General features: G+C 35.1%; 1 protein-coding gene across 3 annotated transcripts in view; it reads right to left on the bottom strand.

Annotated features, from left to right (window-relative positions):
* AGPS (alkylglycerone phosphate synthase) overlaps positions 1–23,770 on the bottom strand; it is a 175,847-nt gene that overhangs the window by 113,623 nt on the left and 38,454 nt on the right. For all 3 annotated transcript variants that reach the window (XM_037848960.1, XM_037848959.1, XM_037848958.1), the window contains exons 4-8: positions 23,307–23,427; positions 23,131–23,205; positions 11,232–11,303; positions 9,612–9,691; positions 7,223–7,303 (exon numbers count right to left, since the gene is read on the bottom strand). In XM_037848960.1, coding sequence (XP_037704888.1) covers positions 7,223–7,303; positions 9,612–9,691; positions 11,232–11,303; positions 23,131–23,205; positions 23,307–23,427 — 429 coding nt within the window. The remainder of the gene's footprint in view (positions 1–7,222; positions 7,304–9,611; positions 9,692–11,231; positions 11,304–23,130; positions 23,206–23,306; positions 23,428–23,770) is intronic.

Raw genomic sequence — 23,770 nt, 5'->3', positions numbered from 1 at the left:
AGGCTCTGGCCAGCATGATCATGTAAGAAATAAAAGACATCCATATTGGAAGATAAGTAAAATTGTAATCATTTAAAAATGACATAATCATCTATATAGAAATTGTGAAGGAATCTACAAAAAACCTTTTAGAACTAATAAATGAGTTGCAGGATATAAGATCAACATAGAAAAATCAATTGTATTTCTATATACTCTCTGTAATTGAAAACAATTTTTAAATGATCTACAACAGTACCAAAACATTCATACAGTTAGGGAGAAATCTGGCAAAAAATATGAAAAGATCTGTACACTGAAAACCACGAAATACAGCTGGAAGAAATTACAGAAGACCTAAGAAAAGATGTTTTGGGGTCAGAAAAATCAATATTGTTAACATGTCAATTTACCGCATATCAATTTATAGATTCAAAGCAATCCCAATTAAAATCCCAACAGGATTTTTTGTATACATTAACAGAGCTGATTATAAACTTCATGTGGAAATGCAAAGACTCTAGAATAGCCAAAACAACTTTGAAAAAGATGACGTTACATAAAGCTACAGTAATCAAAACAATGTGGTACTGGCATAAAAATGGAAAAACAGATCAATGGGACAGAATTAGATGCACACATATATGGACAATGGATTTTTAATGAAGGTTCAAAGTTAATTCAGTGAAGAAAAGATAGACTTTTCAACAAATGCTGTGGGAATAATTAGATATCAACATTCCAAAATATGAATCTCAATTCATACTTCCCACTATACACAAAAAATTAGTTCAAAATTTTTCAAAATTGATCAGAGTCTATATGTAAAACCAAAAACTATAAAACTTCTACAAAAAAACAAAGGAGAATATCTTGGCAACCTTGGATTAAGAAAAAGATTTCTAGATTATAACTGCAAAGGCAAGATCCATAAAATAAAAAGCTAATAAATTTAATTTCATCAATATTAAAAACATCTGCTCCTCAAAAGATAGTATAGAAAATAAAAATAAAAGCAACAGACTGGAAGAAAATATTTGCAAAACATATCTCTGATAAAAAGGGATTGTATCTAGAATATAAAAAGAATATAAATAATAAAAAGACAATATAATTTCTTCCAGTTTCTTTCTATTTTTAAACTTTTATTTTGAAGTAATTGCAAAGTACATACTACATGTTTATACATTATGAGTCCCAAACCACTGATTTATCATCACATTTTATGCATTTGCCTTTCAATCCTGTAGGAAGTAAAAAGTGGAGTAAGAAGCTAAAGATACAATAGTACTGGTAATTTATATATACCCATATCATTACTCTCACTAAAGATCTTTAATTCTTTATGTGCCTTTGATTTATTATCTATTGTCCTTTCCTTTCAACCTGCAGAACTTTCTTTAGCATCACTCGTAGGGCTGATCTAGTGGTGACAAAATCCTTCATGGGAATATCTTAATCTCTCCCTCATTTTTGAAAGACAGGTTCACTAGATATAGAATTACTGGTTGGCAATATTTTGCTTCCAAAACTTTAAATATGTCATCCCATTGCCTTCTTGCCTCCATGATTTCTAATGAGAAATCGGCACTTAATCTCATTAAGTTTGCTTGTGCGTGACATGCTGCTTCTCTCTTGCAGTTTTCAGAATTCTCTATCTTTTGGCATTCAACAGTTGATTATAACATGCCTCCCTGTGTGTCTATTTGGGTTTAAACTGTTTGGAGTTTGTTAAACATCTTAGATATGCATATTCATGTCTTTTGTTAAAATGGGGGCATTTTAAGCCATTATTTCTTTGAATATTCTTTCTGATCCCTTCTCTCTATCTTCTTCTAGGACTCCCACATTGCATAATTTGGTACACTTCATGGTGTCCCAGAGGGCCCTCAGGCAACATTCACTTTTCAACATTCTTTCTTCTTTCCACTCCTCATACTGTATTATCTGTTTTATCTTCAACTTCTCTTATTCTTTCTTTTGCCAGCTCCAATGCTGTTGACCCCTCTAGAGAATTTTTAATACTTGTTAATGTGGTCTTCTGCTCTGTTTGGTTCCTTTTCATAATTTACATTTGTCTACTGATATTCTGTATTCATCTATCATTCACTTAATTTCCTTTAGTTCTCAATCCATGTTTTCCTTTAGCTCTTCTAGCATATTTAGACCATTTTTAAAAAGTCTTTGTGTGCAATGTTCCTAGTCTGATTCTCCTCATTGGTGGTTTATAATACTTTAATCTTCTCCTTTGCCTGGGCTATCACTACCTGTTTCTTTCTGTGTTTGGTAATCTTTGGTTGAAACTTGGACATTTTGATATTTTCATGTGTTATCACGGGAATTTAGACTCTGAGGTGCCTGATCCTTAACTTGTATCCACAGCTTTCCTTGAATGCCAGGAACTAACAGAAAGAAGGAGGAAAACAAAGAGAAACACCTGTCCCAGGCTTTGCTGATTGACCTGTGAGAGCCATCTCCTTCAGTGTTTATCTATACAATTAGCTTAGAGAATAGCTCCAGACCAAAGCATAGGGACTGCCCAGATCCTTTCTGTGCATGTGTCTTGTCTTGGACATATGGATGTGTTCCTGGGCATTCCTGTTTACATGGAAACAAATGCCTGCTGTTCTCTAGAAAACAGTCTCCTCACAGTCCAGGCACTGCATTGTAAATCCTACTGTCAGCAAACCCTTGCACCAGGCAGCCACTTGACTTCTTTCTCACAGTGTTCTATAGGATCACTCTGTGAGCTACCTTCTACACAAAACGCAAGTTCTGGGACAATAAGTCCCTCAAATGACAGACAGATGGGGCCAGACATACATGCTCCTAGTATGTGCATGGTGATTACTCTACTCCCTCTGGAACCGGGCTTAGGGATCTGCACTGAGAGTGCAAGTGCCGGTAAGTGGTGGAAGAGGGGCCAGCCAGGGCACAATGAAATCCTACTACTTTAGGTGGACTTTTTCTTAATTTGGCACTCATCCTATTATTGCAGCTCTTTAACTGTTCTCTGGAAACTTTTAGAAAGATGTAAAGATGTTTCTGTCCCTTCTAGCAGGTTGTTCAAAGCTTCTGTGAGAGATGGAGCCCGGAAACATCTCACTTGACCATATTGATTGGGGTGGGTCCCCAAACAAATTAATTTTTAAAATGGGCAAATGATTTGAACAGACACTTCACCAAAGATCTATGGATGGCATACAAATACATGAAAAGATATTCCACATCAACAGTCATTAGAGAAGTGCAAATTAAAACTATATTGAGATACCACTAGATACTCACTAAAATGACTAACATTGAAAAGACAGACAATAATGAGTTTTGGCAAGGATGTAGAGAAAATGGAACTCTTATACAATGTTGGTGGGAATATAAAATGATACAATCACTTTGGGGAAAAGTTTAGTAGTTTATTAAGAAGGTAAACATATACCTATCATTTGATCTCGCCAATCCGTTTCTAGATATTTACCCAAGAAAAATTAAAGTACATGTCCATACAAGGACTTGTATACCAATGTTCATAGCACCTTTATTTGTTAACAGCCCAAAATTAGAAATAATCCAAATGCTTATCAATAGGTGAATGGATAAACAAATAATAAATAAAAAGTTTATTGATGTATGCAATAATATGGATGAATCTCAAAATAATTATGCTTAGTGAAAGAAGTCAGACCCCCAAAAAATGAATACTTAATGATTCCACTTTAATAAAATTTTAGGAAGTTTTAACAAATCTACAGTTACAGAAAGCAGATCAATGACTGCCAGGGAGGAGAGGTAGGATTGTAAAGAGGCAGGATGAAACTTTGAAAGTTGATTTGGATGTTCACTATCTGGATTGTGGCTATGATTTCATGGCAGCACTCATATGCCAAAACTTATCAAATTGCACTTTAAAGGTGTGCAAATTATTGTATGGCAATTATAGATCAATGAAGAATTATTAAACAAAACAAAATCATCACATTATTAACTTATTATTATTTTGAATAGGTGGGCTCCTAAAGAAAGAAAGAAAATGCAAAGTTATTAGTTATATTGCTGCTGGGGGGATGGGGGAGCAGGGAGCATTAGAGTCACACATCCTCAGACTATTAACTAATAAAATAAAGAGCCTGAAATTTAATAAATCTGTAAACAAATTTCCCAAATCCATAACTGATGTGTTACTCACTTCCCTTAAATTTTATACATATGAAAAGCAATGTGATTTACATGTTAAAGAGATCAAAATCTGTGCTACCCAACTACTACATTGGTGTCATTTTAAAACTTCTAGAAGGAAAAACTATCTGGGGTAGTTTAAACTGGATACCTTGGCTAAGTAGGAAATGAAAGACGCAGACGTTTATAAGGAAGAACTTGAATTGGGATCAAAACAGTTTTAGAAAATATGTTATAGTCTACTAGAGGCAAAAAAGAAAATTCTATATTGGCATTTAGGAAAATGAACTAGTAGGTAAAAATATCAGAAGTTCCTAGTCTATGAAAATGTCATTTGAATTTCAAGGAAATACGTTCCTTTTAATCCTAACCTTTCAAAAAAAATGCAAATTTGGAAAGGTTAAAATACTACATCAAATGCTATAAGAAAAGTGTGCTGGTTTGGATCTGTTATGTGCCTCAGAAAAGCCTATGTTCTTTTAATCTAATTTTGTGGGGGCAGACGTATTGGGGGTAGGACCTTGGATTAGGTTGTTTCCATGGAGACCTGGCCCACCCAATTCCAGGTGGGTCTTAATCCTTTACTGGAGTCCTATAAGAGAGCTCATGGAGAGAGAGAGCTCAGAGAAGCTAAGAGAGACATTTTGGAGTCAGCCATTGAAACCAGAACTGGGAGAGAAGCTAAAAGATGTAACCCAGAGTTTGCCCCCAGGAGAAGCAAGGAGGACTCACAGGAGCTAAGACAACCATTCTGAAACCAGAAGCTGGGAGATCGGCAGACGTCACCATGTGCTTTTCTATGTGACAGAGGACCCCGAATGCCGGCTGCCTTTCCCGAGAGAAGGTATCTACCTCTTGATGCCTTAATTTGGACATTTTCATGGCCTTGGAACTGTAAATTTGTGAACTAATAAACCCCCATTGTAAAAGCCAATCCATTTCTGATATATTGCATTCCAGTAGCTTTAGCAAACCGAAACAAAAGGATATAAAATTGGAGACATAAAAGGCCATCCTTTGTTAAAAAAAGTCACCACATTGCTAATGCCTCATTCAGGTATAATGGAAGACTAACACAGTACTTTTTGAGATTTTTCATTAAATACTATTATTTTATCCACTGATGCTCCTTATAAACTATAATAATTAACTAATCAAATTATCTTGACTTAAAAAAAACCTTGACTTATTGAAGATCTTCAACACTGTCACAACAAATATATTCAATTTTATTCCAGTACTTTATATCTTACTACATTAAATAAAAAACAAAGATAACAGTTTAATAATTTTTTTCAAAGCCTTCCACTCAGAACTTATCACAAGCAGACCAAACTCAAGCAACTGAAGGCAGGTACTACAATGAGAAAAGAAAATTCCACATCCAGAAATGCACATATAAACTTTCCAAGAAAACACAGCCAAAAAACAATACACAACAGGAACTGCATTACAGTAAAAGTATCCTCACCATCCATATACAACCGTCATTTAACTTAAAAATAATTATAAAAGCACTGAAGCATTTGTCATAAAGCAAATTTAAAATCTGTAACAATCTCATTTGCTTTGATACCAACTTAACTTCAATAGCATACACAAATTAACACATTTTAACAATTACCGGCTTAGAATTCATGAAAGGAACCAATGGGTTTGAGACTCTCCTAGATTTCGCCCTATGTGCCTCTTCTTTTGGCTTCTTATTTGTGTATTTTTACTGTAATAAAACTCTAGTCATAATGCTTTCAGTGAGTTCTGTGAGTTGTTTGGGCAAATTACTGAACCCGAAGTAGTGGTGAGAACTCTGAATTTGTAGCCAGTTGGTCAGAAGTGTGGTGGCCTGGGCCCCCTAATACGTGACTGGTGCCTGAAGGGAAACTTGTAAGGACTCTGGCCTAACTCCAGGTAATCAGAGCCAGAGTTGAATTGAATTGAGTTACTGCAGTTTTTGTAGATGGTGTGAGAAGCTGGAAGAAATTTCTGCAAAAATTACAAAAGGTAAAGTTAAACTTCTAAAATTGTCTTGAGAAGGTCCTTTATGAATCTGACCTCTTCATGTTTAACTGGCTTCATCCTTTAAAACAGTTATACCCAGGTAGATACCTGAAACTATCAAACTATCAAACTACAACCCAGAACCCATGAATCTTGAAGACGATTGCATAAAAATATAGCTTATGAGGGGTGACAATGTGACTGGGAAAGCCATATGGACCACACTCCCCGTTGTCTAGTTTATGGATGGATGAATAGAAAAATAGGGGAAGGGAAAACAAACAAACAAACAAAGGCACCCAGTGTTCTTTTTTACTTTAATTGCTCTTTTTCACTTTAATTATTATTCTTGTTATTTTTGGTGTGTGGTAATGAAGGAGTCAGGGATTGATTTTGGGGATAGATGCACAACTATGTAATGATACTGTGAAAAATCGAATGAACAATTTGTTTTGTATGACTGCATGGTATGTGAATACATCTCAATAAAATGAATTTAAAAAAGAAAAAAAAAGTTATACCCAACCCCACCCAACATACAACTACTCAGAATGTGTGTTCTGCCATAATACACACACTAGGCTTCAGCCCTATTCAACTACCTGCAGTCTCCCCAAAATAACAGCTACCCTTAAAGCCTCTGCACATGCTCCTTCCTCTGCCTGGTTTGTTCTCTCCATGACTGTTTTCTTGTTTGCCAACTCCCAAAATAACATCCTGAAGTGTTATTCTAAATACAGCATCCTCCATGATGCCTTCTTTATCCACTGCTTCTCTCTTTGCCCATTCAATGTGTCATAACACCTTGATTTAGACATCACACAGTAATTCTTATTCTGAATCATGATTGTCTATTTACCTAACTTTCTTTCCTAATATAATACAAACTACCTCAGGGTAGAGAATGGTATCTTATTCACCATTGTGTCCTTGGCTCCTTGCTCAACGCCTGGCTCATAACAGAAACTGAACAAATTCGTTGAGTGAATGACTACGCTATGAAAGGTGCTTCATTCAAAAAGGAGATACACAGCAGTTTCGATAACCTTAACTAAGGAGGTAAACATACCTGTCTTTCCAACTCTTGTCCAGTTATGCCAGCCTCTACGTGAGCTGTCAGATTGTTTTCATCAACCCATAGGATTCGGTTCTATTGCAAAGGAAGAGAGAAATCTGATTTTCACAAACTACTGACATTTTCTCAGGAAATATAACTTCCTAACTAAAGCAGCAAGTGACAAGACAGTAATTAAGAAAGAAGGGTTCCCTGCCCACAATGGGAAAGCTCTACTTATCCTTGGCTATATAACATGACAGACATAGTAAGAGTGGCAGTATATTACATAAGGGTTTGTTACAAACATAGGTCCTGCCTTTGGCCAGATATTAATTTGAATTAAACTCCCTCTCTTACTTTAGGCATGTTATTAAACTGCCTAAACCAATTATTTCTTCATTTGTAAAATGTAAATAGTAATAATACCTATTCACAGAGTTGCTATTAGTTTAAATGAGATACTGCAAGTAAAGATCTCAGCATGCACAGGTACTTGTGTTCTGCAAATACTATATGCACTATTCTTACACAGTTAAGAATCATATCTAATTTAGGAATATGAGAAGATAGCCATAAGATTAGGAAAAGACACCTGCAAAGACATACGAATATAGTGAATAGCACCCCTAGTTTAATTTCAATCCAAAACAGGACAAGAAACCCCAGATAGAAAACCAAGTACATCTATGCCTCATGCTCAAAAGAAGGAACCGAATAACTTACCAAATATGTAACTTCCAATAAAAAATTATTTTTAACGTTATTTGATCTAATTTTATATACAATCTATCTATCTCAATATATATATATATCTTCATGATTACTTTCTACAATTAAGAGCATACTCTTCCTCCCTTTTATTTGGCTGAGAAATCAGCTAACTTATAGAATCTTCTTCTGGATCTCAGGAAAGTTTTCTTTGTACTTTGATATGATCAATTTCATGGCAATAACTAATGAAGATAAGTCTAGTTAATAATAAGAAGAAAAGGACACAACAGACAATCCAAAACTTGTAGAAGATAGTGTATTTGAATGCATTTTTATGTGTATAGAACTATCATTATAATTACACTCTCTATAAAACAATAGCAACTCCAAAATAACTACAGGAAAATCAGGCTTTTGATTCTATAGGAGCTAAATAAAGGAAAGTATTAAACTGCAGAATGAAAAGACAAAGAATTGATGACTCTCATAGCACCTTGTATTATAATAATGTATCTTCTACTCCAACATATCGGCTCTTAAGGAAATTACAAACTTGTAACTATGAAGATCCAAACATACGTTTGGTAGAAGAAAACAAAATTGAAAGAGACAGAAAACTAACTTTATGGACATTCACAGAAAAACCTAAAGAAAATGTATATGCTACTCTATTACATCCAGTATGCACTACCTAATCCAAGTTAACAATTAAAACAAAAACTTTAAGGCTAATAGTATTACCATATATATTTAAATATGAAAGTGGTAAGACCCTGATTCCTGCCATATTTTCTCCATTTACATTAGAAGTACACTGTGCAAAATGATGCACAGACATGGCTTACTGGCTTCAAAGCAAATCATAGTTATAAGCACCACTTATATTTGAAACAGTATAATATTTGAACCACCATAATATTTGAAACAGTTCAAGGTTAAAGGCAGTGAATATACAAGGTTTCTCCAAAAATAAATGCTTGGAAAACAGGGATTTAAAATTCCACTACACAATATTATGCATCTACTCAGTGTCAAGACTTTCGTTTATATTATCTCATTTACTCTCCATGATAAACTTCTGCAATAGGTCATACTATTTCTATTTTACACATGAGGTAACAATTTAGAGCTTATTAATTTGTGCAGAATAGGGTAAAGCACCAGAAATTCAAACACATTCCAAAACCAATTCTAGAATAGACTAGCCTTAAGCTATCTTCTTTAGAAATTTCATTTTCTAAATTCTAGGATAAGGAAAAAGTTTCATGAGGAACTTAACAATAGAAAAATCAGATGTTACCATCAGAATATGATGATCAATTTTAACATCCCTAAAAGTGGAACAACCAGCTACCACACACCTCCTGATGTGATGTGACATAAAATACACATCATCTATGATATACTCTTGCTAAGAAAAAGAAAAAGAAAAAAAAAGAAAGAAAGAAAGAAAAAAGTTATGTCTGAAACTAATCAACACTTTATATCTAACTTGCAGTTTAGAGGACATGCAGAGTCTCTAAACAGTTATCCGACATCAAGAAGAAACAACAGACAAGTTCAAAATATGATGAAATAAATTTAAAACAAAATGAACAATATATCCTTTTTAATGACAATTAAGGCTGAGTCAAAAAGACAATGTTTTAAACAGAAAGTATCTTCAAAAACTTCTTAAATTATCATATACCATTTGTGAAGTATCCAAAGAAATAATTGTTCTTGTCTCATCTGCAGGACACATCAAGCCATATGAAACACTTGTTCCTCCTGCCAAAAAGAAAAGAAACAAAAACTTCATGTTTAAATTTTTTATTTTCAGTTACATTTCTAGGAAAAACCCTAATTTGAGAGTACACAGATATGCCCGCCAGGAAAGTATTTCTACTTTGCAAAATATAATTTGCAAATGCTAACACACTAAAAGCAAACTCACCTCCATTTTATGTGACGTGCCAAAATGAAGAAATATTATGGAGCTGAATGCAATGGCATATGGCTCTATCCCCTGGGAATGGCACACTCAAGTGAAGCCCCTAGCAATTTGTAGAACTCCAAAACATGATTAGAAAAGTTCTAAGCTAATGATAACTGTGTGAAGAGATAGCTTAAAAGAAAAAACACCCATCCTATAAAATTAGAGGCACCATTACCTCCTTTCTACCATAATTAAGAGATTCATTTATCATTTAAAATAATTTTTAAAAAAGATTAACAAATTAGAATATAAATTGTTTGAATTAACCAGATTATTCAGTATGAAGAAGTTATGTTCTCTAATGAAAGTGATTTTATTACAAAATAAATAATACATGCAAGAATTTAAACAATGTACTGCTATTTTCCCTGAACATTTGTTGTCAAAGGACAAATGCTTTTTCAATTTCAATAAAGAAAATTAAAGTGTCCTTAGTTCTTAACCAGATCTCTATCACCATATATCAGAATAATTTCTTAATTGGTACAACCATGCATTTGGACAGAAATCATGTGCAAGTTGTCTTGGTACAAGGTAAGAGTTATAGAGGCTTAGATTAATTTTACAAGGTAAGACTAGAAATTGTCAGTTAATAATATGATGCCTGAGATCAATAACTACTATTTGCTTGTCAGTCATCTGAAATCAGAAAAAACTTCATAATAAAAAGTGGCAATGTTGTGCCCTTTTTGTATAAATTCAACAGGTAAAGCTCAGCTTAAAAAGGAAATTAAGACCTCCTGGATTTGTTAGTCCCATTTCCATTCCACCAATGCCAATTTAGGCAGTGAAAATAATTTCCTTTGGCTCATCTAAGTTGTTCAAACAACGTAGCGGATAAAAGCTCAAAAAGAGATCAAATTCATCATAAAATTCAAAAGCAATGTTAGTTTTCTGTATTAAAAGACATTGATTTGGTCATTATTACTGGTTGATCTTTTACTCTATAGCATTTCTTCTCAAAAATTTACTTTGGATATATTCAGTTTGAAAAATAAAATTCTCTCCTTAAGCATACAGGTTGGAAAGTAATTACTAACACAGAAACATTTTCTTGTCTAGTCTTTAAATCACAGCTTCAACTAGGATCCACCTGGGAATGAAGCCATGAACTAACCTGAGCCATGGATCTCAGGTTTGTTGGATCTCAGTTTAGGTGGATCTACAAACAATAGTAAGGTGCACCATCAACCAATTTTTTTTAGAATAAACAATATCATAATTACAAAAACGTTAATTTTCAGCAGGATGATACACATATTTAAAATACAAATATGTTAATAGAAAGATCAAATTTACATTAGATTAAAATTCAAAAGGCACAATACCTACCACCAATTGGTATGATACAAAGGTTATATTTGCACGCTAGAGTCACAATCTTAACTACATCATCATGACATGCTGTTGAAAAAAAGAGAAATAAATTAATAACAAAAGCAGAAATAAAACCTGGATAATTGCCAAATGAGAGCCTATAAAGTTTGTTAGTATCAAAACTTTCACTTATTCACTCATTAACACATTAAATAGCTATATTAAAGGAGAATGCTTATTAATTTCTTTTTTAAGTTTTCATTCTGAAATAATTTCAAACTTAAAAAACATTGCAAAAATTGTACAATGAATTTCCTTCACCCAGCATCCCCAAATTTAACATCTTACTTAACTACAGTTCAATTATCAAAACTATGCAATTAAAAATCATACAATACTATTAACTAATCTGCAGTCTTTATTCAAATTTTGCCAATTCTCTTACCAGTGTTCTCTTATTTGGACCAGTTGTTATGCCTCCTTAGTTTTCTTTAATCTGAGACAGTTCCTCAGTATATCTTTGACTTTCATGACCCTGACACTTGTGAGGCATATTAGCCAGTTATTTCACAGACTGTCCCTCAATTTTGCTTAGTATGATGTTTCATCATGAAATTCAAGTTACACATTTTTAGCAAGAATACCACAAGCAGTCATTTTGTGCCCTTCTCAGTGCATCACAGCTGCAGGCAAAAGAAGAAGACATGTCTCACTTCTGGTAATGTTAACTTTCATCATATGATTAGGTGGTGTCTACTAGGTTTCTCTAGTACAAGGATGCTATATTTTCTGTTGAAAAAAAATAAGTATCTTGTGGGGTGACAGACTACTTAAACTTCATGTATCACATGATACTTTTTCACCAACTAATTTTAGCATTGATGATTATTTATGTTTTTAAAATGTTAAAATATACATAATACACTACACATAACTTCTTTTCTATTCTAAATAACTGAAGGATACGCTTTATCAGTGTAAAAGTTATATAAGTAACAAAATCCTGATTGGGGAAGATTTTAAATGCCAAGCAAGAGATGCTAAGATTCGATTCACCTGGCAGTAGGACATTACTGGAGGTTCTTAGGGAGGAAAATGGCAAAGGGAATCTTTTATAAAGATTAATCTCCTGATAGAAGATGGGAAGGCATGGAGGAGAAAGAGACTTAAAGCAAAGAAACCATGCAAAAATCCAGGTATTAGTTGACAAGGGCCTGAAAGGGAAATAGGGAGGCATAAATGAGTATCTGTTTATGAAGGTAAAAATATATCATTTTTCAGGTTTCTTAAAGCCAGGAATATGTGTCATTTGTATCATTCCAACTGTTTCTGAAAATCCACTTTCAAGTTTTCAGATTAAGTTTATAAAGCATACTGTTTGCGGTAAAAATGTTTACTAAATGGAATACTAGTTAATTAATAATTAATAAAACACCCAAAGATGTGTGCTTAAAACTTCTAACAAGGCAAAACTACTTTCTAGGAATCTCACCTTATCAGAAGCTTTCGTTGATTATGATATCTGAAACAGTACTCCCCTATCCCACCACCCACCCTTTTATACTCTCTATCATCTTACTGTGCCTTACTATTCTTTACAGAATTCTTCAGCATCCAACATACACTATAAATTTATTTATTTATTGTCTGTCTCCTCCCACTAACCTGTATGGCACCCAAGGACAGGCACTACTTTTGTTTTGCTCACTGCTTATCCTCAGCACCTAGAACAGTGCCTAGCATGTATTTTAAGAGGCCTCAATTTTTCATATTTAAGCCTCTAAAAATAATGTATAAATATATGATTACTAAATTAAATGAGTAAATTTTTAAAATGTTACTGCTAAAGGAAATTTCAATTTTTACAAGCACACTTACCAGACAATACACACTATGGTAGTGACTAACTTATCCAAACTAATAAAGGTAGAGATGTCCACAATGTGTAAAGGATGACTTCAAATTAGGAAAGTTACATATATTACAAGTCCTTACCTGATCCAAGCCTTAATCATCCTATTGAAGCAATATGGAGAATTCAGATTACAGGAAGACTTACAGACAACCACAACAATAGAGTTCCTATATTCTAATACATATGTCAGATACACACATACAAACATATATATACACCCAAATAACAAAATGAAACAGCCTCCACTTTCTGGAATATCCTACACTTACCACACTGTTTCAAAACCCACCCTTGTGCAAAGAAAAATGTGGACATTGTCACCAATATGAAATTCACATTAAAGTTAAATAAAGGCCTCAGTGAATTAACAGCCTAGCGGAAAACAAACTGTCTCCAAGAAGTCCTTATACTGGATGATTCAACAGAATAAACAGAAAACAAGATCCAGCCGACAATATAGTATTCATGTACATCCCTAAGATGTGGAATGAGATGCCAAAGGGAGTATTTTAGAAAACTTAATCTCTCAATAGTGTAGGGTGGCATGGAGGGACAGGAAACTTGAAGACAGACACCTTTAAAGCTACTGCAAGGAGAGGCGGGGCAAGATGGCAGACTGGTGAGCTGTATGTTTTAGTTACTTCTCCAGGAAAGTAGGTAGAAAGCCAGGAACTGCGTGGACTGGACACCACAGAGCAATCTGACTTTGGGCATACTTCATACAACACTCATGAAAACGTGGAACTGCTGAGATCAGCGAAATCTGTAAGTTTTTGCGGCCAGGGGACCCGCGCCCCTCCCTGCCAGGCTCAGTCCCAATAACAGGCACACACCACAAAACTGGGCGTGGACATTAGCCTTCCCTGAAACCTCAGCTGATTGTCCCAGAGTTGGGAAGGTAGAGCAGTGTGAATTAACAAAGCCCCATTCAGCCATCATTTCAGCAGACTGGGAGCCTCCCTACACAGCCCAGCAGCCCAGAACTGCCCTGGGGGGACGGCACTCACCTGTGACATAGCACAGTCATCCCTCAACAGAGGACCCGTGGTGCACGGCCGGGAAGAGGGGCCCACTTGCAAGTCTCAGGAGCCATACGCCAATACCAAGGACTTGTGGGTCAGTGGCAGAGACAAACTGTGGCAGGACTGAACTGAAGGATTAGACTATTGCAGCAGCTTTAAAACTCTAGGATCACCAGGGAGATTTGATTGTTAGAGCCACCCCCCCTCCCTGACTGCCCAGAAACACGCCCCATATACAGGGCAGGCAACACCAACTACACACGCAAGCTTGGTACACCAATTGGACCCCACAAGACTCACTCCCCCACTCACCAAAAAGGCAAAGCAGGGGAGAACTGGCTTGTGGAGAACAGGTGGCTCGTGGACGCCACCTGCTGGTTAGTTAGAGAAAGTGTACTCCACGAAGCTGTAGATCTGATAAATTAGAGATAAGGACTTCGATTGGTCTACAAATCCTAAAATAACCCTATCAAGTTCAGCAAATGCCACGAGGCCAAAAACAACAGAAAATTATAAAGCATACGAAAAAACCAGACGATATGGATAACCCAAGCCCAAGCACCCAAATCAAAAGACCAGAAGAGACACAGCACCTAGAGCAGCTACTCAAAGAACTAAAGATGAACAATGAGACCATAGTACAGGAGATAAAGGAAATCAAGAAGACTCTAGAAGAGCATAAAGAAGACATTGCAAGACTAAATAAAAAAATGGATGATCTTATGGAAATTAAAGAAACTGTTGACCAAATTAAAAAGATTCTGGACACTCATAGTACAAGACTAGAGGAAGTTGAACAACGAATCAGTGACCTGGAAGATGACAGAATGGAAAATGAAAGCATAAAAGAAAGAATGGGGAAAAAAATTGAAAAAATCGAAATGGACCTCAGGGATATGATAGATAATATGAAACGTCCAAATATAAGACTCATTGGTGTCCCAGAAGGGGAAGAAAAGGGTAAAGGTCTAGGAAGAGTATTCAAAGAAATTGTTGGGGAAAACTTCCCAAATCTTCTAAACAACATAAATACACAAATCATAAATGCTCAGCGAACTCCAAATAGAATAAATCCAAATAAACCCACTCCGAGACATATACTGATCACACTATCAAACACAGAAGAGAAGGAACAAGTTCTGAAAGCAGCAAGAGAAAAGCAATTCACCACATACAAAGGAAACAGCATAAGACTAAGTAGTGACTACTCAGCAGCCACCATGGAGGCGAGAAGGCAGTGGCACGATATATTTAAAATTCTGAGTGAGAAAAATTTCCAGCCAAGAATACTTTATCCAGCAAAGCTCTTCTTCAAATTTGAGGGAGAGCTTAAATTTTTCACAGACAAACAAATGCTGAGAGAATTTGCTAACAAGAGACCTGCCCTACTGGAGATACTCAAGGGAGCCCTACAGACAGAGAAACAAAGAAAGGACAGAGAGACTTGGAGAAAGGTTCAGTACTAAAGAGATTCGGTATTGGTACAATAAAGGATATTAATAGACAGAGGGGAAAAATATGACAAACATAAACCAAAGGATAAAATGGCTGATTCAAGAAATGCCTTCACGGTTATAACGTTGAATGTAAATGGATTAAACTCCCCAATTAAAAGATATAGATTCGCAGAATGGATCAAAAAAAATGAACCATCAATATGTTGCATACAAGAGACTCATCTTAGACACAGGGACACAAAGAAACTGAAAGTGAAAGGATGGAAAAAAATATTTCATGCAAGCTACAGCCAAAAGAAAGCAGGTGTAGCAATATTAATCTCAGATAAAATAGACTTCAAATGCAGGGATGTTTTGAGAGACAAAGGCCACTACGTACTAATAAAAGGGGCAATTCAGCAAGAAGAAATAACAATCGTAAATGTCTATGCACCCAACCAAGGTACCACAAAATACATGAGAGAAACGCTGGCAAAACTAAAGGAAGCAATTGATGTTTCCACAGTAATTGTGGGAAACTTCAACACGTCACTCTCTCCTATAGATAGATCAACCAGACAGAAGACCAATAAGGAAACTGAAAACCTAAACAATCTGATAAATGAATTAGATTTAACAGACATACACAGGACATTAAATCCCAAATCACCAGGATACACATACTTTTCTAGTGCTCATGGAACTTTCTCCAGAATAGATCATATGCTGGGACATAAAAAAAGCCTCAATAAATTTAAAAAGATTGAAATTATTCAAAGCACATTCTCTGACCACAATGGAATACACTTAGAAGTCAATAACCATCAGAGACTTAGAAAATTCACAAATACCTGGAGGTTAAACAACACACTCCTAAACAATCAGTGGGTTAAAGAAGAAATAGCAAGAGAAATTGCTAAATATATAGAGACGAACGAAAATGAGAACACAACATACCAAAACCTATGGGATGCAGCAAAAGCAGTGCTAAGGGGGAAATTTATAGCACTAAACGCATATATTAAAAAGGAAGAAAGAGCCAAAATCAAAGAACTAATGGATCAACTGAAGAAGCTAGAAAATGAACAGCAAACCAATCCTAAACCAAGTACAAGAAAAGAAATAACAAGGATTAAAGCAGAAATAAATGACATAGAGAACAAAAAAACAATAGAGAGGATAAATATCACCAAAAGTTGGTTCTTTGAGAAGATCAACAAGATTGACAAGCCCCTAGCTAGACTGACAAAATCAAAAAGAGAGAAGACCCATATAAACAAAATAATGAATGAAAAAGGGGACATAACTGCAGATCCTGAAGAAATTTAAAAAATTATAAGAGGATACTATGAACAACTGTATGGCAACAAAGTGGATAATGTAGAGGAAATGGACAATTTCCTGGAAACATGAACAACCCAGACTGACCAGAGAAGAAATAGAAGACCTCAACCAACCCATCACAAGCAAAGAGATCCAATCAGTCATCAAAAATCTTCCCACAAATAAATGCCCAGGGCCAGATGGCTTCACAGGGGAAGTCTACCAAACTTTCCAGAAAGAACTGACACCAATCTTACTCAAACTCTTTCTAAACATTGAAGAAAATGGAACACTACCTAACTCATTTTATGAAGCTAACATCAATCTAATACCAAAACCAGGCAAAGATGTTACAAAAAAGGAAAACTACCGGCCAATCTCCCTAATGAATATAGATGCAAAAATCCTCAACAAAATACTTGCAAATCGAATCCAAAGACACATTAAAAAAATCATACACCATGACCAAGTGGGGTTTATTCCAGGCATGCAAGGATGGTTCAACATAAGAAAATCAATCAATGTATTACAACACATTAACAAGTCAAAAGGGAAAAATCAATTGATCATCTCAATAGATGCTGAAAAAGCATTTGACAAAATCCAACATCCCTTTTTGATTAAAACACTTCAAAAGGTAGGAATTGAAGGAAACTTCCTCAACATGATAAAGAGCATATATGAAAAACCCACAGCCAGCATAGTACTCAATGGTGAGAGACTGAAAGCCTTCCCTCTAAGATTAGGAACAAGACAACGATGCCCGCTATCACCACTGTTATTCAACATTGTGCTGGAAGTGCTAGCCAGGGCAATCCGGCAAGACAAAGAAATAAAAGGCATCCAAATTGGAAAAGAAGAAGTAAAACTGTCATTGTTTGCAGATGATATGATCTTATATCCAGAAAACCCTGAGAATTCGACGATACAGCTACTAGAGCTAATAAACAAATTTAGCAAAGTAGCAGGATACAAGGTTAATGCACATAAGTCAGTAATGTTTCTATATGCTAGAAATGAACAAACTGAAGAGACACTCAAGAAAAAGATACCATTTTCAATAGCAACTAAAAAAATCAAGTACCTAGGAATAAACTTAACCAAAGATGTAAAAGACCTATACAAAGAAAACTACATAACTCTACTAAAAGAAATAGAAGGGGACCTTAAAAGATAGAAAAATACTCCATGTTCATGGATAGGAAGACTAAATGTCATTAAGATGTCAATTCTACCCAAACTCATCTACAGATTCAATGCAATCCCAATCAAAATTCCAACAACCTACTTTGCAGACTTGGAAAAGCTAGTTATCAAATTTATTTGGAAAGGGAAGATGCCTCGAATTGCTAAAGACACTCTAAACAAGAAAAACGAAGTGGGAGGACTTACACTCCCTGACTTTGAAGCTTATTATAAAGCCACAGTTGCCAAAACAGCATGGTACTGGCACAAAGATAGACATATAGATCAATGGAATCGAATTGAGAATTCGGAGACAGACCCTCAGATCTATGGCCGACTGATCTTTGATAAGGCCCCCAAAGTCACCGAACTGAGTCATAATGGTCTTTTCAACAAATGGGGCTGGGAGAGTTGGATATCCATATCCAAAAGAATGAAAGAGGACCCCTACCTCACCCCCTACACAAAAATTAACTCAAAATGGACCAAAGATCTCAATATAAAAGAAAGTACCATAAAACTCCTAGAAGATAATGTAGGAAAACATCTTCAAGACCTTGTATTAGGAGGCCACTTCCTAGACTTTACACCCAAAGCACAAGCAACAAAAGAGAAAATAGATAAATGGGAACTCCTCAAGCTTAGAAGTTTCTGCACCTCAAAGGAATTTCTCAAAAAGGTAAAGAGGCAGCCAACTCAATGGGAAAAAATTTTTGGAAACCATGTATCTGACAAAAGACTGATATCCTGCATATATAAAGAAATCCTACAACGCAATGACAATAGTACAGTCGGCCCAATTATAAAATGGGCAAAAGATATGAAAAGACAGTTCTCTGAAGAGGAAATACAAATGGCCAAGAAACACATGAAAAAATGTTCAGCTTCACTAGCTATTAGAGAGATGCAAATTAAGACCACAATGAGATACCATCTAACACCGGTTAGAATGGCTGCCATTAAACAAACAGGAAACTACAAATGCTGGAGGGGATGTGGAGAAATTGGAACTCTTATTCACTGTTGGTGGGACTGTATAATGGTTCAGCCACTCTGGAAGTCAGTCTGGCAGTTCCTTAGAAAACTAGATATAGAGTTACCATTCGATCCAGCGATTGCACTTCTCGGTATATACCCGGAAGATCGGAAAGCAGTGACACGAACAGATATCTGCACGCCAATGTTCATAGCAGCATTATTCACAATTGCCAAGAGATGGAAACAACCCAAATGTCCTTCAACAGATGAGTGGATAAATAAAATGTGGTATATACACACGATGGAATACTACGCGGCAGTAAGAAGGAACGATCTCGTGAAACATATGACAACATGGATGAACCTTGAAGACATAATGCTGAGTGAAATAAGCCAGGCACAAAAAGAGAAATATTATATGCTACCACTAATGTGAACTTTGAAAAATGTAAAACAAATGGCTTATAATGTAGAATGTAGGGGAACTAGCAGTAGAGAGCAATTAAGGAAGGGGGAACAATAATCCAAGAAGAACAGATAAGCTATTTAACGTTCTGGGGATGCCCAGGAATGACTATGGTCTGTTAATTTCTGATGGATATAGTAGGAGCAAGTTCACAGAAATGTTGCTATATTAGGTAACTTTCTTGGGGTAAAGTAGGAACATGTTGGAAGTTAAGCAGTTATCTTAGGTTAGTTGTCTTTTTCTTACTCCCTTGTTATGGTCTCTTTGAAATGTTCTTTTATTGTATGTTTGTTTTCTTTTTAACTTTTTTTTCATACAGTTGATTTAAAAAAGAAGGGAAAGTTAAAAAAAAAAAAAAAGATGTAGTGCCCCCTTGAGGAGCCTGTGGAGAATGCAGGGGTATTCGCCTACCCCACCTCCATGGTTGCTAACATGACCACAGACATAGGGGACTGGTGGTTTGATGGGTTGGGCCCTCTACCACAGGTTTTACCCTTGGGAAGACGGTTGCTGCAAAGGAGAGGCTAGGCCTCCCTATGGTTGTGCCTAAGAGCCTCCTCCCGAATGCCTCTTTGTTGCTCAGATGTGGCCCTGTCTCTCTAGCTAAGCCAACTTGAAAGGTGAAATCACTGCCCTCCCCCCTACGTGGGATCAGACACCCAGGGGAGTGAATCTCCGTGGCAACGTGGAATATGACTCCCGGGGAGGAATGTAGACCTGGCATCGTGGGACGGAGAACATCTTCTTGACCAAAAGGGGGAGGTGAAAGGAAATGAAATAAGCTTCAGTGGCAGAGAGAATCCAAAAGGAGCCGAGAGGTCACTCTGGTGGGCACTCTTACACACACTTTAGACAACCCTTTTTAGGTTCTAAAGAATTGGGGTAGCTGGTGGTGGATACCTGAAACTATCAAACTACAACCCAGAACCCATGAATGTCGAAGACAGTTGTATAAAAATGTAGCTTATGAGGGGTGACAAGGGGATTGGGAAAGCCATAAGGACCACACTCCACTTTGTCTAGTTTATGGATGGATGAGTAGAAAAATAGGGGAAGGAAACAAACAGACAAAGGTACCCAGTGTTCTTTTTTACTTCAATTGCTCCTTTTCACTCTAATTATTATTCTTGTTATTCTTGTGTGTGTGCTAATGAAGGTGACAGGGATTGATTTGGGTGATGAATGTACAACTATGTAATGGTACTGTGAACAATCGAAAGTATGATTTGTTATGTATGACTGCGTGGTATATGAATATATCTCAATAAAATGAAGATTAAAAAAAAAAAAAAAAAAAAAAAAAGACATAATGCTGAGCAAAATAAGCCAGGCACAAAAAGAGAGATATTGTATGTTACCACTAATGTGAATTCTGTGAAAAATGTACAATGTTTTATACTGTAGAATGTAGGGGACCTAGAGATACCAATTAGTGGAGGGGGAATGATAATCTAATAAGAACAGATAAACTATGGAGGGTAATCTCAATGTTATGGGAATGCTCAGGAATGATTATGGTTTGTAAACTTTCTTGGATATAGTAAGATCATGTTGGAAGCAATAGAGTTATGTTAGGTTTTTTTTTTCTCTTATTCCTTTGTTTTCTTAGGGGTTGTTAATTTTCTTGGGGTATGATAGGAACATGTTGGAAGCAATGTAGCTATTTTAGATTATTTGTTTTTCTTACTCCTCTGTTTGGACATGGTTTATTAATTTTCTTGGGGTATGGTAGGAACATATTGGAAGCAAAGTAGTTATTTTAGGTTATTTGTTTTCCTTAATCCATTGCTTTGTTTGAAATGTTGTGGGGTTTTTTTTGGTTGTTGTTTGCCTGTTTGTTTTTAATTTTTTGATAAACAAAGTTAAAAAATTGAAAAAAAATCAGTAGAAAAATGGGAGTAAAAACTAAATGACAAATAGGGTGGGATGGGGGGATGGTTTGGGTATTCTCTTTTCACTTTTATTTTTTATTCTTATTCTGATTCTTTCTGATGTAAGGAAAATGTTCAGAAATAGATTGTGGTGATGAACGCATAACTATATGATCATACTGTGAACAGTTGATTGTATACCATGGATGACTGTATGGTTTGTGAATATATTTCAATAAAACTGAATTAAAAAAAAAATAAATAAATAAAGCTACTGCAAAAATCCAGGTATGCATTGATAAAGACCTGAATTGGAAATTGGGACTTGGAGGAAAAAAAAAGGGAAAAGACAAAACTCTGATAACAAGCCAAACAGGAAGAATTAAACAAAGCAAAGAACCTTCTGTACAATGACTAACTCTTTGTTTCCTTAATCTGGATTTTTAAAATTATTGGAATTTCTTAAAGCAAGACACACATTCTCACTATGGTATTCTTTTCAGTATTTTAATATTCAAACTCACAAAAAAAAAATACATACAAGGCATGCTTGTAAGTCCTACCTACTTTCATATATATCAAAGAATGATTCTATTAGGTTTCCTGTGGGGAATGAAAACTGATAAATTTTGCTCATTTTTTTTCAATGAAAAATGGAATGAACTTTCCCTAAATCTTGGTAGAAAAGTAGTCTCAAGCCACTAAAGCACAGACAGGCAAAACAAAAATACTTCCTCCCTTTGAGGACAACTTTTATTTTTTTCAGGAACAGCTAAATTTCTATACTAAACACAAAAGAATTATTTCATAACTATTAAAAATGCATAAACAAATATAAATCACAAATATCAAGAAAGTGATTTCATCTCTGCTCCATATGCTCCTGGGATTTCCTCCTGCTTATTTCACCTCTCTCCTACTCCCATATCAAAGTATGATTTTTTTCCCTCAAGAGTAGAAGGATCACATCTAAGAACTGAGAGTCCATGAATAAGACAATTTATTGAAAAATAAAATACTCTATATACTCCTCTTATAGAGTCTGAAAAGGAAACAGAATTAGAAGATCAAGGGAACTTTTTAAAAAGGCAACTGTGTACACCGTGAACAATAGATCTGTTCTGCTTTCAATTATCTGCTAAAAGAAACGGGTATAAGAACCATATATATAATTATATAGTACTTAATCAACACCAAGAGCACAATACCAACAGAAAGCGCACCCATCCTCTATCCCAAGATAAATCTTTGCATGAAATTAATTTCTCAAAACATATTCATTTCAAAGACAGTATGTATACACATATACACATAATTTTAAACAACTTATTCAGTCATTTGAACACCATGATATTTAGTTCACAATCTGAGTCAACAAATTAATACTATTACCAGTTTGAGAGAAACAATTACAATAATAGCTTCTATACATCCAAATGTATCACCGAATGATACTAATTTCACTAAGCTTTCAAATTAACAGAAAATATATTTTTTCTACTGACCTCCCAATATGATTATTTACATTAAAAATGAAGACTTAATCATCAACAATAAAATCAATCATTAACACCAACAGTTTGGGAAAATCACATCAGATTTTAGTTATCTTTACTTTTTACAACTCACATGTTAAAAAAGAATATATTTCCAATTCTAAATTTACTTTAGATTTAACAAAACTACAGTAATGATATACAGAGGGGAAAAAAACTTACTTGGCCATAAAACAATATCAGGAATTCGCTGAAACATTCCTTCCCTGAGCAAAAATATCTCTTGAAGACAATGACCTGTTTTGTGGTTTTAAAACAAAAACAAAAACAAAAACAAAAACATTTTAAATAGGAATTTTTTAACTAAAAATAATTAATGCTTATTTAAAATAGCTTACCATGAGCTCTAAATACTCGATCATCTGCTTCTTGTGAATATGAAATATTAGTTTTTTTAAGGTCATGAAGAAAATCTTCATTTACAATAGAAGGAGGTGTATCACTAGGATTTAAGGAGGCCTAGAAAATAAAAGTGGTTTCTTTGACTTGTTTCTAGAAAACAAATTTTGAATACCTTTCTTAGGGAGACAGCATAATTATATCAAAAGTAAGACAAGACAGATGCATAAGAAAATAACAAAAAATACAAATGGAAAACAAGTTTGTGACAGTTACAATTAATAAACAGTCTGGCCAATCAAGTTAAACACATTTGATAACATATGTTATAGAGGCCCTATGTTTCTTCTTTTGCTTCCATGGCCTGCCTAATTATTTCTGAAGATTGCAATCAACAGGGAAGACAGCAAAGTCTCAAATGTTCAATATTGGATTAAGGAGACTGGGAGTAAACTACTTGACT

This window comes from Choloepus didactylus, chromosome 9, assembly GCF_015220235.1.
Source record: "Choloepus didactylus isolate mChoDid1 chromosome 9, mChoDid1.pri, whole genome shotgun sequence".
Lineage (NCBI taxonomy): Eukaryota > Metazoa > Chordata > Mammalia > Pilosa > Megalonychidae > Choloepus > Choloepus didactylus.
Note: the sequence above shows the minus strand (reverse complement) of the source record. Positions and strands in the feature narration are given on the sequence as shown.